Consider the following 13,791-nt stretch of genomic DNA (forward strand, 5'->3'; position numbering starts at 1 on the left):
AGAAATTAATTAGGCTGTGTAAAAAAAAATACAATTTTACTTTAACAGATATTGTGATAATGAGAAAGAAAATTGACCCAATTTATTGATACTTTTCTAGACAATCTTAATTAATATTTTTGCACCTTATTGCTTTATCTATAAAGGGATTTGCTAGATAAGCTCTAAAATTTCATAAGTTCTAAGTTTCTTCTTTTTAGGTGAAGAGTTCAGTTCTTAAATACTAAGATAATCCTAAAGCCATTTGTGAGGTCCTATAATTTTATAACCAGTGATCTAAAATTGTATTAGTGGTAGAAGTAGTGATGGGAAATGAAATATGAAAGGGAATAGGTCAGACTGGAAAACAACTTTTTCCTTAAACATTTTTTTTGATGCTTAAATTAAAATATTTTATGCTTTTTTGGCACTTCTGCCAATGAAGACTTGTTTCTAATCTATAAAATGAAAATACTTACTGGAGAACATGAAGGACTTTTTGTCTTCCTTTCATTAGTTTGAGCGCTGTTTAAAAGCATTCTTCCCATATCCACTCCCCACCTCTAACTTTAAGCTGTAGGCCTCACGTTTTATTTCACTGAGAAATTAGAAGCAATCAGGTGAGAATTAGCTCTTATGTTTTTTCCTGTTGCCAAGACTAGCAACCTAACATCTGTACCCATATATTCTACCTCTGGAATTGTTTGAACCAGATTAATTGTCCCTACTGAAATGTCTTTGCTTGGACCCTGGATCTGTGAGGCATACTTAAGAGAAGTACACATTTCTCCCAATTTATGCTCAATTTCTCCCTCGTTCCTAGATCACTCCCATCAACAAAATAGCTTGATATACTAGTTTCCATGTTAAAAAATTTTGAAAGCCTAAGGCTTCTCTTCAAACTCACAACTTCTTTCTCACAAAATAACATGTACTCCCCTTTTTCCTCTACTTTCTACTTGTCTTATTAGTCAAAGCTCCTGTCTTACCACCCATGACTTTCACATGTTCTTGACCACTCCACTGATATGGCACCTGTCAAGGTCACCAACCACTTCTGTCTTTCTCCACAGCATCTCGCCAGACTTAATTTTCAGGAGCTGTGGACACAGTTGGCCGTACCTTCATTCGAAAATGTCTTCTCTACACTTGGAGGCCCCGCAGTCACTTTGTTTGCCTTTCCGACTTACCTGCTGTGTCACTTCATTCTTCCTTTCTGTCTTTCCTCCTACAGTTTGTAAATATTGGAACATATTTAGTGAACCATCCTCCTTCCTCTGCTTTTCTCTGTATGTACACTTTGTCTCAATTGTTGTTCAGTCATTCAGTCATGTCTGACTCTTTGCGACCCCATGGACTGCAGCACACCAGGCTTCCCTGTCCTTCACTGTCTCCCAGAGTGTGCTTAAACTCATGTCCAATTGAGTAGGTGATGTCATCCAACCATCTCATCCTCTGTCACCCCCTTCTCCTCCTACCTTAAATCTTTCCCAGCATTAGGGTCTTTTCCAGTGAGTCAGCTCTTCGCATCAGATGGCCCAAATATTGGAGCTTCAGGTTTGGCATCAGTCCTTCTAGTGAATATTTAGGGTTGATTTACTTTAGGATTGACTGGATTGATCTCTTTGCTGTAAGGAACTCTCAAGAGTCTTCTCCGGCACTGTAGTTTGAAAGCATCAGTTCTTCAGTGCTCAGCCTTCTTTATGATCAACTCTTACATCTGTAAATGACTACTGAATAAACCATAGCTTTGACTAAACAGACCTTTGTCAGCAACGTAATATCTCTGCTTTTGAATATGCTGTCTAGGTTTGTCATAGCTTTTCTTCCAAGGACAAAGTGTCCTTTAATTTCATGGCTGTAGTCACCCTCTGCAGCGATTTTGGAGCTCAAGAAAATAGTCCGTCACTGTTGCCATTTTTTCCCCATCTATTTGCCATGAAGTGATGGGACTAGATGCTGTGATCTTTACTTTTTGAATGTTGAGTTTTAAGCTAACTTTTTCACTCTTTCACCATGGTTTCATATACAATTTATTTTCTGGTGACTTTTGATTTCCAGACTCAGCATCCAGCAGTACACACAGTGTCTCCACTTGGAAATCCAAGAGACACCTTGCTTTTAACATGTCCAAGAGAGAACTACAGCTGATATCCAGTCCTACTCTTCTCCCTAATCTTTTCCATTAATCATTTTCCCATTGTATATGGACTAGATGCCAATCTGTCTCTTTCACTTCCCATCCTGGAAAAAAAATTCTAGCAGCTCTGCCTTCAATATGTGTTTTGAATTTGCAGCTCCCATAATGTCTCTTCAACATTATAGCCAGTGGTATATCAGAAGATAGATCTGAGTAAAAGTCAAGCCACAAATAAGGCCTAATAATTCCTTCTGTGTTCCAGCCCCATTTGTCTCTCTGAAGTACATGCCCCCCTCTCTCCCCTTTGCTCCTGTTACATTGGGTAGCCTGCTGTTTTTCAGGTAAATCTCAGGCCGTTTTCACTTACTCTTTTCCTCTGCTGGGGATGCTCTTCGTGATCTTCCTCCAGATATATTTACACCTCCCTCCCTTACGTCTTTTAATTCTCTGGTCAGATATCCTTCTTAGGGATGGTTCTGCCCACTGTACACAACAAGGGAGCCCTCAAAGCCCCTGCTGGTCACAGTTCCCTTCTCCAGCTCCTGCTTTCTCTCTGACATCTATACAAGAAACTGTATTTTAAAAGTTTCTTTTATAGATGTTTATTCTTTTTTTTTTTTTTCTCACAGTGTAATGTCAGCCTAAAGAGGACAGATAATTTATCTGTTTTGTTCATTCCTGAGTGTTCGGGAAGTTGTTCAGTAAATATCCATGGAGTGAAAGAAATAAAAATTATCCCTGAACATGTGAAGGAAGACATAACAGTTTCCCATAGGGTGGAAATAAAATTTAGGAATGGAAAATTATCTATTATTAGCTGAGAATGGTAGTGAAGTCAGAATTTGAATGATAATCTCAATTCTGTATTTTATGAAGAGTGAAATAGAAAAGGAAATATTTTTCCTAGTATGTATAGATAGGACTGAGCAACTAAACAACAATGAATAATAAAAAAAGTTGATTTTACTATTGTACCCAAAATTTCAGATTGAAATATGAAGTTATATTTCTCTTAAAATATAAAAGATTTCCAGAGTATGAGAAATATCTATTTTATAAAAATAAAAATAATTTTTCCAGTTAGAGAGTTGTTGTTGGTTTTTTTGTTTGTTTGTTTGTTTATTTTTTATTGTAAAAGTAATGCATGTACTTTGGGCTTCCCAGGTGGTTCAGTGGTAAAGAATCCACCTGCCAATGCAGGAGCCGCAGGGAAATATCCCCTGGAGGAGAAAATGGCAACCTGCTCCAGTATTCTTGCCTCTAAAATTCTATGGACAGAGGAGTGTGGCAGGCTACAGTCCATGGGGTTGCAAAGAGTAGGACACAACTGAGCATGCATACAATGCACGGTACATTGCAAGATTTTGGAAAATATTTAAACTTGGAATGATGTCTTAAAATTTGGAGAATTAGTATAAGCAGTTTTTTTTCCCACCAAAAATAACATTTCCCCATGCTAAAAATTATAACTCAATATGTCATGAAGACTATAAAACTGAGCACTGAAGAGTTGATGCTTTTGAACTGTGGTGTTGGAGAAGACTCTTGAGAGTCCCTTGGGCTGCAAGAGGATCAAATCAGTCCATCCTAAAGGAAATCAGTCCTGAATATTCATTAGAAGCACTGATGCTGAAGCTCCAATACTTTGGCCACCTGATGCAAAGAGCTGACTCATTTGAAAAGACCCTGATGCTGGGAAAGGTTGACGGCAAGAGAAAGGGATGACAGAGGATGAGATGGTTGGATGGCATCACTGACTCAATGGACATGAGTTTGAGCAAGCTCCAGGAGTTGGTGATGGACAGGGAGGGCTGGCATGCTACAGTCCATGGGGTCACAAAGAATCAGTCATCACTGAGTGACTGAACTGAACTGATGTCACAATATGTAGTTCTCATAAAGAAATGTTTCAATTTTAGTATAACTTGATTGATTAGAAAAATCAGCTGTGTCTGGGAAATTTCTAGGAATCTTCTCAACATTTAAAATTAAGGATAAATGAAATATACATTAAAAAGATAAGTAATCTATATTCATCTTAATTTAAAATATGTAATTTTATTCAATACCATATAAACTGTATATAGTGCATAGCATTACATACAACTGAGGAAGTATGATATATGTGATTTATGTTTCATCAAGTGTTTTATAACTGTTTTATCTAGGGCCCTAAAGGAGATCCAGGTTTTTCCCCAGGTCATGCTCTTTCTGGAGAAAAGGTAATTATTTGTCCATGAAATAAAATCTTGTTGATATATTTCAAGCATTTAAAAATAGCTTTTACTTTTTAAAAAATATAGATTTTACTTGATTTCAAAGTGTGTAATAACTATTGGATTTTAATGAAGAAATATTTGAACAATCAAGTAGATGGTGTCATCAGCCTAACATATCAGTTAAAATCATATAATTAATTTTACTGAATGTCCATTCTGGCATGCTCTTGTGCTTCCTGCCAACTAGGAACAGATGGGGCAAAAAATTACAACAAGATGTTTTTGGTCCTAACCTCAAGAATGTGGCCATTAGTATGGGTGCCATTATAAATTCTAATGCCATTTTACACCTTTTTTAGAATGGTTCTACATACTTTATCTTGTTTAAGTCTCACAGTAACAGTGACAGAGGCTGTCGTCATTTTTTTTTCAGTTGAGAAAAGAGGATTCATAGAATTTAAGTAGTTAGCAAGTGAAAGAATTAATGATATATCTTAATTTTCTAACTTTCAATGCAGTATGCTTTTCATTATATTTTTCATTATAAAATAATGCTCTCAGATACACACACATATGCATTTAGGTAAAAAGAAACTAATATTTCAAAGTAATGATAGCAACAAAAATCATTTTTAGGAGGAAGATACTGTTTTTGCAGTGAGAATGAATATAAGTTGAGTATTTAGGCATATATCTGGGAAGCTTTATTTAGTCATACACTTGATGAATGTGATACAATTATAGAATGTTTTTGTTTGCGTGGTATACATTCACAAACTTTTAAAATCCCTGAATAAATTTTGTGGTTCCTGGGTTGTAATCTGATCTTTTAATTGGTTTACAGAAACTCATGTAAATTTAAGGAAAATTGCCTCACATTAATGGATATTATACTAACAAATTATCAAATTTAATCTGGAATTGTAAGAATTTCATTGCTGTGATGGGACTGAGTTCCCTGACTAAATAAATTAGAAAAGGAATGAAAGTCTATTATTAGAAACAGTGTTTTCATTCATCCCTTAATTATGAGAAAGAAAATTCTTCAATCTGAGAAATATAGGTGCCATGTTTAAAAATATGTAAATATGAGATATTTAATTTCTTAAAATTGAGAAATTAGCCATCCACTCTCTTTTGGTGAGTGCTTTAAATAATCTCCCCAAATTAAGCATTCAGATTTTATCAAATGCTTATTTTTAATCTTCACTTGTGGCCTCTCTGTACAAAATATAGGGTCGTTCAGTGTGTGTACAGTTTCTGTACAAAATATAGGATGATTCAGCCTGTGAGTTGAGACTAGGGAGTATGCCAGTCTTCTTTTTTTAAATTTTTGAGTTACACATGTACAAACTGTACTATATAGGAAAAATGTCATAAGATTTAGGACTTCATAACATGTTTTCATTAAGCTTTAAGTGAAATCCAACTTTCAAAATAAAAGATATTTCTAAAATGGTAAAATTTTTAAAATTTTCTTAGAAATCATATTTACATAAAATTAGGTTCAGTTATACTGAGGAAGCAGGATATTTATACGTATACAATATAAATTCAAATAAAATATAAACATTAAATTGGTGTGAGTATAGGGGGATTGGGACCCAATTGAATTTTATCTTTAAACAGTTAGCTATTGTTACAATAAATAGTCAATGATGAAACAATATAAGCAATGCAGAGTCTAGTCCTTCAGCATGTAATATCCAGTAAATAACATCTCTCATAGAGCACACATACATATTTAATTCCTTGTGGGACCTTAGTGGCAAACAAAGATAGTTTAAATAGTGGCAACTTTTCCTTTCCCATAAAGCAAATGTGATATTATTCTTACTCTGTTTTCAGATGGAGGAATTTTGAAGGGAAATCATCTGATCTACCCTTGATTAGAGCTAGTAGGGGATGAGCCTCCAGTCTTCTATTTCCTAATGTAGCTTTCTTTTCCTTCTATCAGAGTAATAAGTATAAAAAAATATATGTATAAACCCATCACGCCATAACAGATGGATGCCATATTAATAAAACATTGAACAAGAATATAAAATATTAGAACAAATGGAAAAGCACTTGATAGTTAATAATCAGAAACATTCTTTTCTGTTTATTTAACTTGATGACATTAAAGTAGATAATGCAGTGAAACATCTATGTGCTATAAATAGTGCATGAACAGTCATTATGGAATTTAGGATTATTAACTAAGTACTCCTTTTCTTTCAAACAACATACTTTTTTTCCCACGCACAATAAGTTTGTTACAGCAGAAAGAGGGAAAGGAACAGAGGTAAAGAAAAAGTGTACCTTAAGTAAACTGGTTTAAGATTTTACCCCCATTCCTTTTTGATACGTTTTGTCCTTGTCATTCACACATCCTCCTCTGTGTCTCTCATAGTCACTTCTACCCACCACAGACACTCCTTGCCCCTCACTGGTGTAATTTCTCCTTCTCCTACCCTGCTCTGCAAGCCCTCATCAAATCTGGGGGAAGGGATGGAGATAGAAGGCCCTAATTTGTTGTCTGTGGACCAGCACAGTCCTCCCCCAGATTTTCACTACAGTTACTCTGGTTACTACAGTGGAAGGCAGCAGGGCAGACCTGGAGAGGGAAGTGCCCCTTCCCCTGGTCCAGAGTGTGAATCTAGTCCTGCTCCCCATCCCCCAGCCACTCATTGATGTTCCACGTGGGAGTCCCACCATCCTGTGAGTCCTCACCTAAAAAGGCAGACCTGAGCCCTCTGCAGCTGTGTTACAAAGTGCTGGTATTTAAAATAGATTTCTTTTACATTTTTTTAAATAGATTTCTTTACATTTTTGAAACACGGTAAGCCTTGGAAAAGGTGGCAATTTGGGAAGTAAGGGCATTTCTAGAGAAAAGAACATCAGAGAAAAAGAAGCAGGGCCACAAACGAGGTGAAGTACTGTCCAGGTAATCAGTACTGAAAGAAATAAGGGTTAGGAGCCTCAAGGAAGTTCTCAGAAAGCAGGTGGAACTTGAGCCAGATTGAGGATATCAGTAAGATCTTGACAGCCAAGATGAACTCCTACAGCATGGGAATCATAATTTTCAGCTTTTTCATAATATTAAACCTCCATTTGTGTTTTGTTCTTAGGGTGATCAAGGTCTTTCTGGATTAATGGGGCCCCCTGGTATGCAAGGTGTTAAGGTAAGATGTAGTTTTATTTTGACATGTGTGGGTACCATGTAGATCTGGGAGTTCTCCAACTCCTAAGATCTCATTCTGAAGTTGAGCCCAAAGTCAATGTTTTAAATTCCTTTTCTCAGCAATAGGAATTGGGATGCTGTCTTAATCCAGGAAAGTGGTGCCCACCAATGACAGTCTTAAGAAAATATAAGAAAACCCTTCAGATAACTAAAGGGACAAAATTCATATGCAGAAGATAGTCACTGATAGAATATTGAAGCTTTTCTCTGTTTTTACAATTATATTAGGGCAGTAATCTACTTCTGAAACGTTAAAGTCACTTTGTAACTTTTATATGTCCAACGTGAGGTACCCTTGGATATAGGTAAGATATTTGACTTTGTTATTAAAGAGTTTCTCATTTTACTAGGAATTAATAACCTCTGCCATGATGTATATACAAGTGTGAGGCATGAAGCTTGAGTAGAAGTGAGAGTTGGGGATAGGTAGTAAAAAATAGTAGTCATGTGCATATGAGTAAGCTTTTTCTGAAGTAAAAAGAAATAGTAACACTGGCACTATAATTATTTTTATAAAATATAGTATGCAGTTTCATGAATTAACACAAGTATGAATTCTCTTCTATATAGTCAGCTTGTCTTTTTCCCACACACTGAGCTCTTGGTTTTCTGCAGGGGATAAAGAAGATACAAAATTTCTGTCTAAGGTAGTAAAGGCCCCAAAATATTGGAGAGCAGTGTTTGATTTGATGTAAACGTCTGTTGTTCAGTCGCCAAGTTGTGTCCAACTTTTTGTGACCCCGTGGACTACAGCACGTCAGGTTTCCCTGTCCCTCACCATCTCACAGAGTTTGCTCAAGTTCATGTCCATGAGTCTGTGATGCCATCCAACCATCTCATCCTCTGTTGTCCCCTTCTCCTGCCTTCAGTCTTGCCCAGCATCAGAGTTTTTCCAATGAGTCAGTTGTTTGCAGCAGGTGGCCGAAGTGTTAGAGTTTCAGCTTCAGCGTCAGTCCTTCCAAAGAGTATTCAGGGTTGATTTCCTTTAAGATTGGTTTGGTTTGATCTCCTTGCTTTCCAAGGGACTCTCAAGAGTCTTCTCCAGCACCAGTTCAAAAGCATCGATTCTTTGGTGCTCAGCTTTTTTTAATAGTCCAACTCTCACATACATGACTACTGGAAAGACCATAGCCTTGACTATATGGCAAAGTGATGTCTTTTTAACACACTATCTAGGTTTGTCATAACTTTCCTGCCAAGAAGCAATCATCTTCTAATTTCATGGCTGCAGTCACCATCTGCAGTGATTTTAGAGCCCAAGAAGAGGAAATCTGTTGCTGCTTCCACCTTTTTCCCTTCTTTTTGCCATGAAGTGATGGGACCAGATGCAATGATCTTAGTTTTTTAATATTGAGTTTTAAACTGGCTTTTTAACTCTTCTCCTTCACCCTCATCAAGGGGCTCTTTATTTCCTCTTTGCTTTGTCCCATTAGATTGGTATCATTTGTAGATGTCTAAATACATTTAGTATGTATTTATGTATTTAGACACCTATCATCATGTAGATCTCTAAATGTATTTAATAATGAACTGTGTTGGTGTCTTAGTGTATCATATCCTTTTCCTCTTGGGAGATTTAGATTGAAGATGGTATTCTAGCTCTGGTTAATTTGTTCAGATTCCCTCTTCCGTTTTCTAGGTTTTGTTAACCTTGGGCAGGTTACTTAACCTTTCTAGGCCTTAGTTGCCTTATTCGTAAAATGTGAAAATAATACTACCTACTTCATAGGGATTGTTGGGAACATGAAATGGGAAAATACAGTGTCAGAAAAACAGCAAGCTGTTAATATATCTTAACCGTAAGCCATTTTTCTGGATTTGGAAGGCATCCTGACCTCGTTTGCTTCCCTCCTAAACCCTCCTAATTGTAAATTGACTAAAAGCGTTTTGATCTCTTGGAGTATCTTTCCTCCCATGACCATACCACACCATTATCCTAATGGCTTTTAGACTAGACTTCATCCTAGATAGTTCTTGGAATCTGCTAAGTCGTTTGAGGTCATTGGTTGCTTCCATGAAACTGCAGAGTGATCATTTCTACTAATTTAGTTTATACAGTATATACTGTATATACTAAATTTTAATATAGACAACTCTTATTATACAGTTGTGAGTCTGTTTGATTAATGCTACTTAGTATGCCTCTGACTGCTAAGTAGACCCCTGAGGAAACTGTACTGATGCATAGCATTAAAAAAAATCTTATGGAAATTACTGTACTAATTTTACTTGCTGTTAAATATACAGTTATTGCATCCTGACGAATGACATTGTGTAGGAGACAAAATAAACTGTTATTTTCCAAGGTTAATAATACCTGTGGTTCATAAAATTAGTATTCCAGAAAGTGAAAAACTATTGATAAAGGGTAAGTAGTTACTGTGTAGAGGAGTGTATAAAGAAATACTATATAGAGAAATTTCTAAAAGACTGATTTTAACTTTTAGAGCAGATTATCACTTTTAACTTTGAGGTTTTACTTATTTAAAGCAGAAGATACTGTCTTCCAAAGACTTATGCACATATTATGAGTCTTGGCTCATCAGTATTTTAAAATATTAAGAATATGTAACTTTTGGTCTGTATAAGTCTAGTAAAGTGAGATAGTGTGAAGTTAAACAAACTGGATCATTGATTACATATCTTTCACAGACTTCTTTTCTCTTATACAGTTTGTTCAAACTTTAAAAATCAGGCTTGTAATGTTAATTAATAGAAATAGACACTGTAGAAATTCAGTATCTTGCTATGTTATCAGTTAGCAACAAACTAAATTTTCTCTAGAGAAGGTTTAGTTGAAACTATTTAGAAACCAAATTACTTTGAGATTAATGAAACATCCATAGTTCACTGTTTTGACAGTAGTTCTAAACAGTGTTGAAATACTTGAGATGAGTTTGTAGTTTTTCTGAGAATGCATCCCCTCTTCTCAGAGTATGTCTAATAATGAAAACTGTATACAGATTTTTAAAAAAGCAAGTATGCCAGCAAAGGGACATAAGGACTCAATCTAAACCTAAACTAGTTCTCCACATAGCAGGCTTGGAACAAGTTTCCATCACACTTTCTATGTGCATGGCTTACTTTAATATGAATGTGTGGTAGAAATACACCCTCAGTGAGCTTGGTAGACTGTTCTTGTGGTTTGTATGAAGTGGGAAAGGACCAGACTGAATATTGGGTAGAACGTTTAGGTAAGTTATGAGCTGTTTTATGGGATTTACTAATTTGGGTTCATTTTTTTTAACCACCTAAGTCATTCTCAGAATTACTTCCTGCAAATAGGATCCATGCTAGGAGAACCTAGAATAACAGTTCATATTTGTTATAACCCAGAACTCCTATTCCTTCATCCCTTCAGTTCTACTGCTAAAATGCCACAATAATTCTGAAGGTCAAGACAGGAACTTAAGTTATTCATTCTGTGCTAAATTTAACATAAGCCTAGAGAGGTTAAGAGAATTAATTGCTCAGGGTGACTCAGAATGATAGCAGGATTGAGAGATAAAACTTACTAATACTGAATTCATTGTGCTTTTAACAGTCTATACTTATTATGAAAGATGAATAAAGTACTTGGGTTTTGATTAGTATGAAGTTTATTACATATTTTATTGAACTATTTTTGAATTATAATTATTATATAAATATTAATAGCTCCTTTATTATGTGCAATGTAGACTTATCTGCTTAATCTTCTTTGTATCTTAAAAACAACACAAATTGAGGCAGATATACTATGTTCAGGATTCATAAATAAGTTAATTGAATTATAAAGTGGTTAAGTCATTTATTCAAGGCCATATGACTATTAATTGACAGGACTCAAATCCAAGTCATAAATGTTCTCTTAATAACTTCAAATACTATTTCCGCATTAATATTATTCATTATACCAATATTGTTATATGTGTGTTTGATTACTTTTGTCTCAAGCAAAGTAAAATTTTGTTTTTCCTGAAAGCCAAGGGAACAAATACAGTTTTGGGTAACAAATAATAATGAGTTAATTATTCCTTTTCTCTGGAAGTATCTAAAAATATTTCAATCCTTCAAGTAATCTTTGAAGTGCCTGCAAGAAAATTGTGTGTAGAAATATAGACAACTCATGAAAATTTGAGATAGAAGATTAATGTAAGATGTTCTGAAAACTGGAAATATTGAGACAGAAATAACAAAGCAAGTAAATCAGCAGCAATTTTTCTTCACTCTACTGTAGATTATTTTGGGTTGGTTTCTGCCTTTTCTGCTTTTATCTCTCCCCCCTTGACTTTTTATAAACCAGTGTTACACCATGTTTAACAAGCAGTGTGTTTCCCCAGATTGACTGGTTATATTGCCTCAATTTAGCCACCTTAATATAACTCTTATTTTCCTAGGAACTGAAGTATGTTTTCACTTCCCACTAAGTGTCTAGGCTTGTGCCAAAAAGCAGATAAGTTACATTGAGAGTGCATGCTGGGTTGGATGGAAGACAAGAGTCATAAATCTGAGCTTAGACTCCACATGAATTTTTAAATTGGATTTTAATATAGCTGATCAGTTGCTGCATTAATATTGGAAGTCTGCTATTTAAAATTGTAAGAACATTAACAGTGATTTCAATTGAAGTCATTTTTCTAGAATCAGGAGGATAAGTCAAATGGGAGCAGTTAAGCACATCTTAACATGAAGGTATAACTCAGAACAATTGTGAAATATGAGGCACACATTTTAAAACAGATTGTTATGAATAATGTATGGCAGTATTTTTCTGAATGTCCAAAAATTCTACTACTATGTTTGCAGTAATAATTATAAATCAATGTGCATTCTTAGGAATTAGTTAAGTTATAAAAGCTCTTTCCATTACGTCTTTCCCTTTCCAAGTTGGAAAGGCTGAAAGAGCTGAAAACATCAAGTGGACTGCATTATGATTTATCAGTCAGTCAAAACCTATACAGCTTTTCATAATTATTCAAAGCAAGGACAGTACTAAGGAGGTACAATACTGAATTTTGATGAGGACAACAATAAAAAGAAAATCCATGCCTAGAGAGAGAAATAAGGAGAGTTCTTATTTCCTTAGCTTATAGATCATCTTCTTGTCTGCCCAATATTCCTATAAAAATCTGCAGAGTCACATTTTTACTTGATGTTGGTCCCCAGTTCAAGCTTAGCACTGAGAGTCTAGCATAAAAGCTGCTGCTTAGGGGCTGCCCTGTCGCCACTTTGACCGTCTCCTCTGCGCTGTGCCTTCCCCACTAATGGCAGGGGAAGCTGAGAACAAGGCGACACATACTGAACTTCCCCACAGGCAAGCCGTGCCTACCAAGTGGTGTAATTTGTGGGACTTCAGAAATGTTCCTTTGCCCAGAGTTATTTCCCTCTTGTGATTGACATTCTAACATTTGCGATAAATTCATTTGGCTAAAAGTATTTCAGTTTCCAGAAAGTTTAAAGAGAAAAAAATGCTGTCTTCAAAAAAAACCTGTTATCAGTCATATAGCAGCGTTATGAAAGTTTAAAGAAAAAAAATGCTGTCTTCAAAAAAAACCTGTTATCAGTCATATAGCAGCGTTTCAAGAATTCGTTTGCCCTCCTCTTTTTCTCCATGAGAACTAGTTGAGAAGGACTACAACTAGACCTGAAGGGGGCTGAAGTAAAAACTGAGTACTAATTAATCGAGGTTGTTGTTGATGTTTCGTCACTAAGTCACATCTGACTATTTGCGATCCCATGGACTGTAGCCTGTCAGGCTCCTCTGTCTATAGCATTCTCCAGGCAAGAATATTGGAGTGGGTTGCCATTTCCTTCTCCAGGGGATTTTCCTGACCTAGGGATCAAACCTGAATCTCCTACATTGCAGGTGGATTCTTTACCACTGCGGCATTGTAGGTCAGTATTGTGAGGAGTTTGGGACAGAGGTGGGCAGGAGTCTATTGTGGGCATGCGGGAAGTATGTTCCAAGAAGGAGGGGAGATAGGTAGATTAAAGAGGTTTGCATAGTCTTCTTCCTATGATTTATCTCAATCTCCCCAGTTACCTGATATCATTCTTCTTTATAATTTTTTGCTTATTCTTAAAATTTCAGAAACATTATTGCCTTACCGCAAGTAGTATTAGGTTGGTGAAAAAGTAATTGCAGTTTCAGACGGTGAATTTTATATCATTATAATTAGGCTCAAACACATCTTTATTAATCAAAATAAGAACCATTACAATCAACACATTTTTGCCAACAAGAA

The 13,791-nt window shown here is 35.7% G+C and overlaps 1 protein-coding gene across 8 annotated transcripts in view; it reads left to right on the forward strand.

Moving 5' to 3' along the window:
• The window catches only part of COL24A1 (collagen type XXIV alpha 1 chain), a 371,899-nt gene that overhangs the window by 62,669 nt on the left and 295,439 nt on the right, over positions 1–13,791 (forward strand). For all 8 annotated transcript variants that reach the window (XM_043460779.1, XM_043460785.1, XM_043460778.1 and 5 more), the window contains 2 exons: positions 4,288–4,341; positions 7,452–7,505. In XM_043460779.1, the coding sequence (XP_043316714.1) occupies positions 4,288–4,341; positions 7,452–7,505 (108 nt within the window). The remainder of the gene's footprint in view (positions 1–4,287; positions 4,342–7,451; positions 7,506–13,791) is intronic.

Source organism: Cervus canadensis, chromosome 2 (genome assembly GCF_019320065.1).
Source record: "Cervus canadensis isolate Bull #8, Minnesota chromosome 2, ASM1932006v1, whole genome shotgun sequence".
In the NCBI taxonomy this organism is placed as follows: domain Eukaryota; kingdom Metazoa; phylum Chordata; class Mammalia; order Artiodactyla; family Cervidae; genus Cervus; species Cervus canadensis.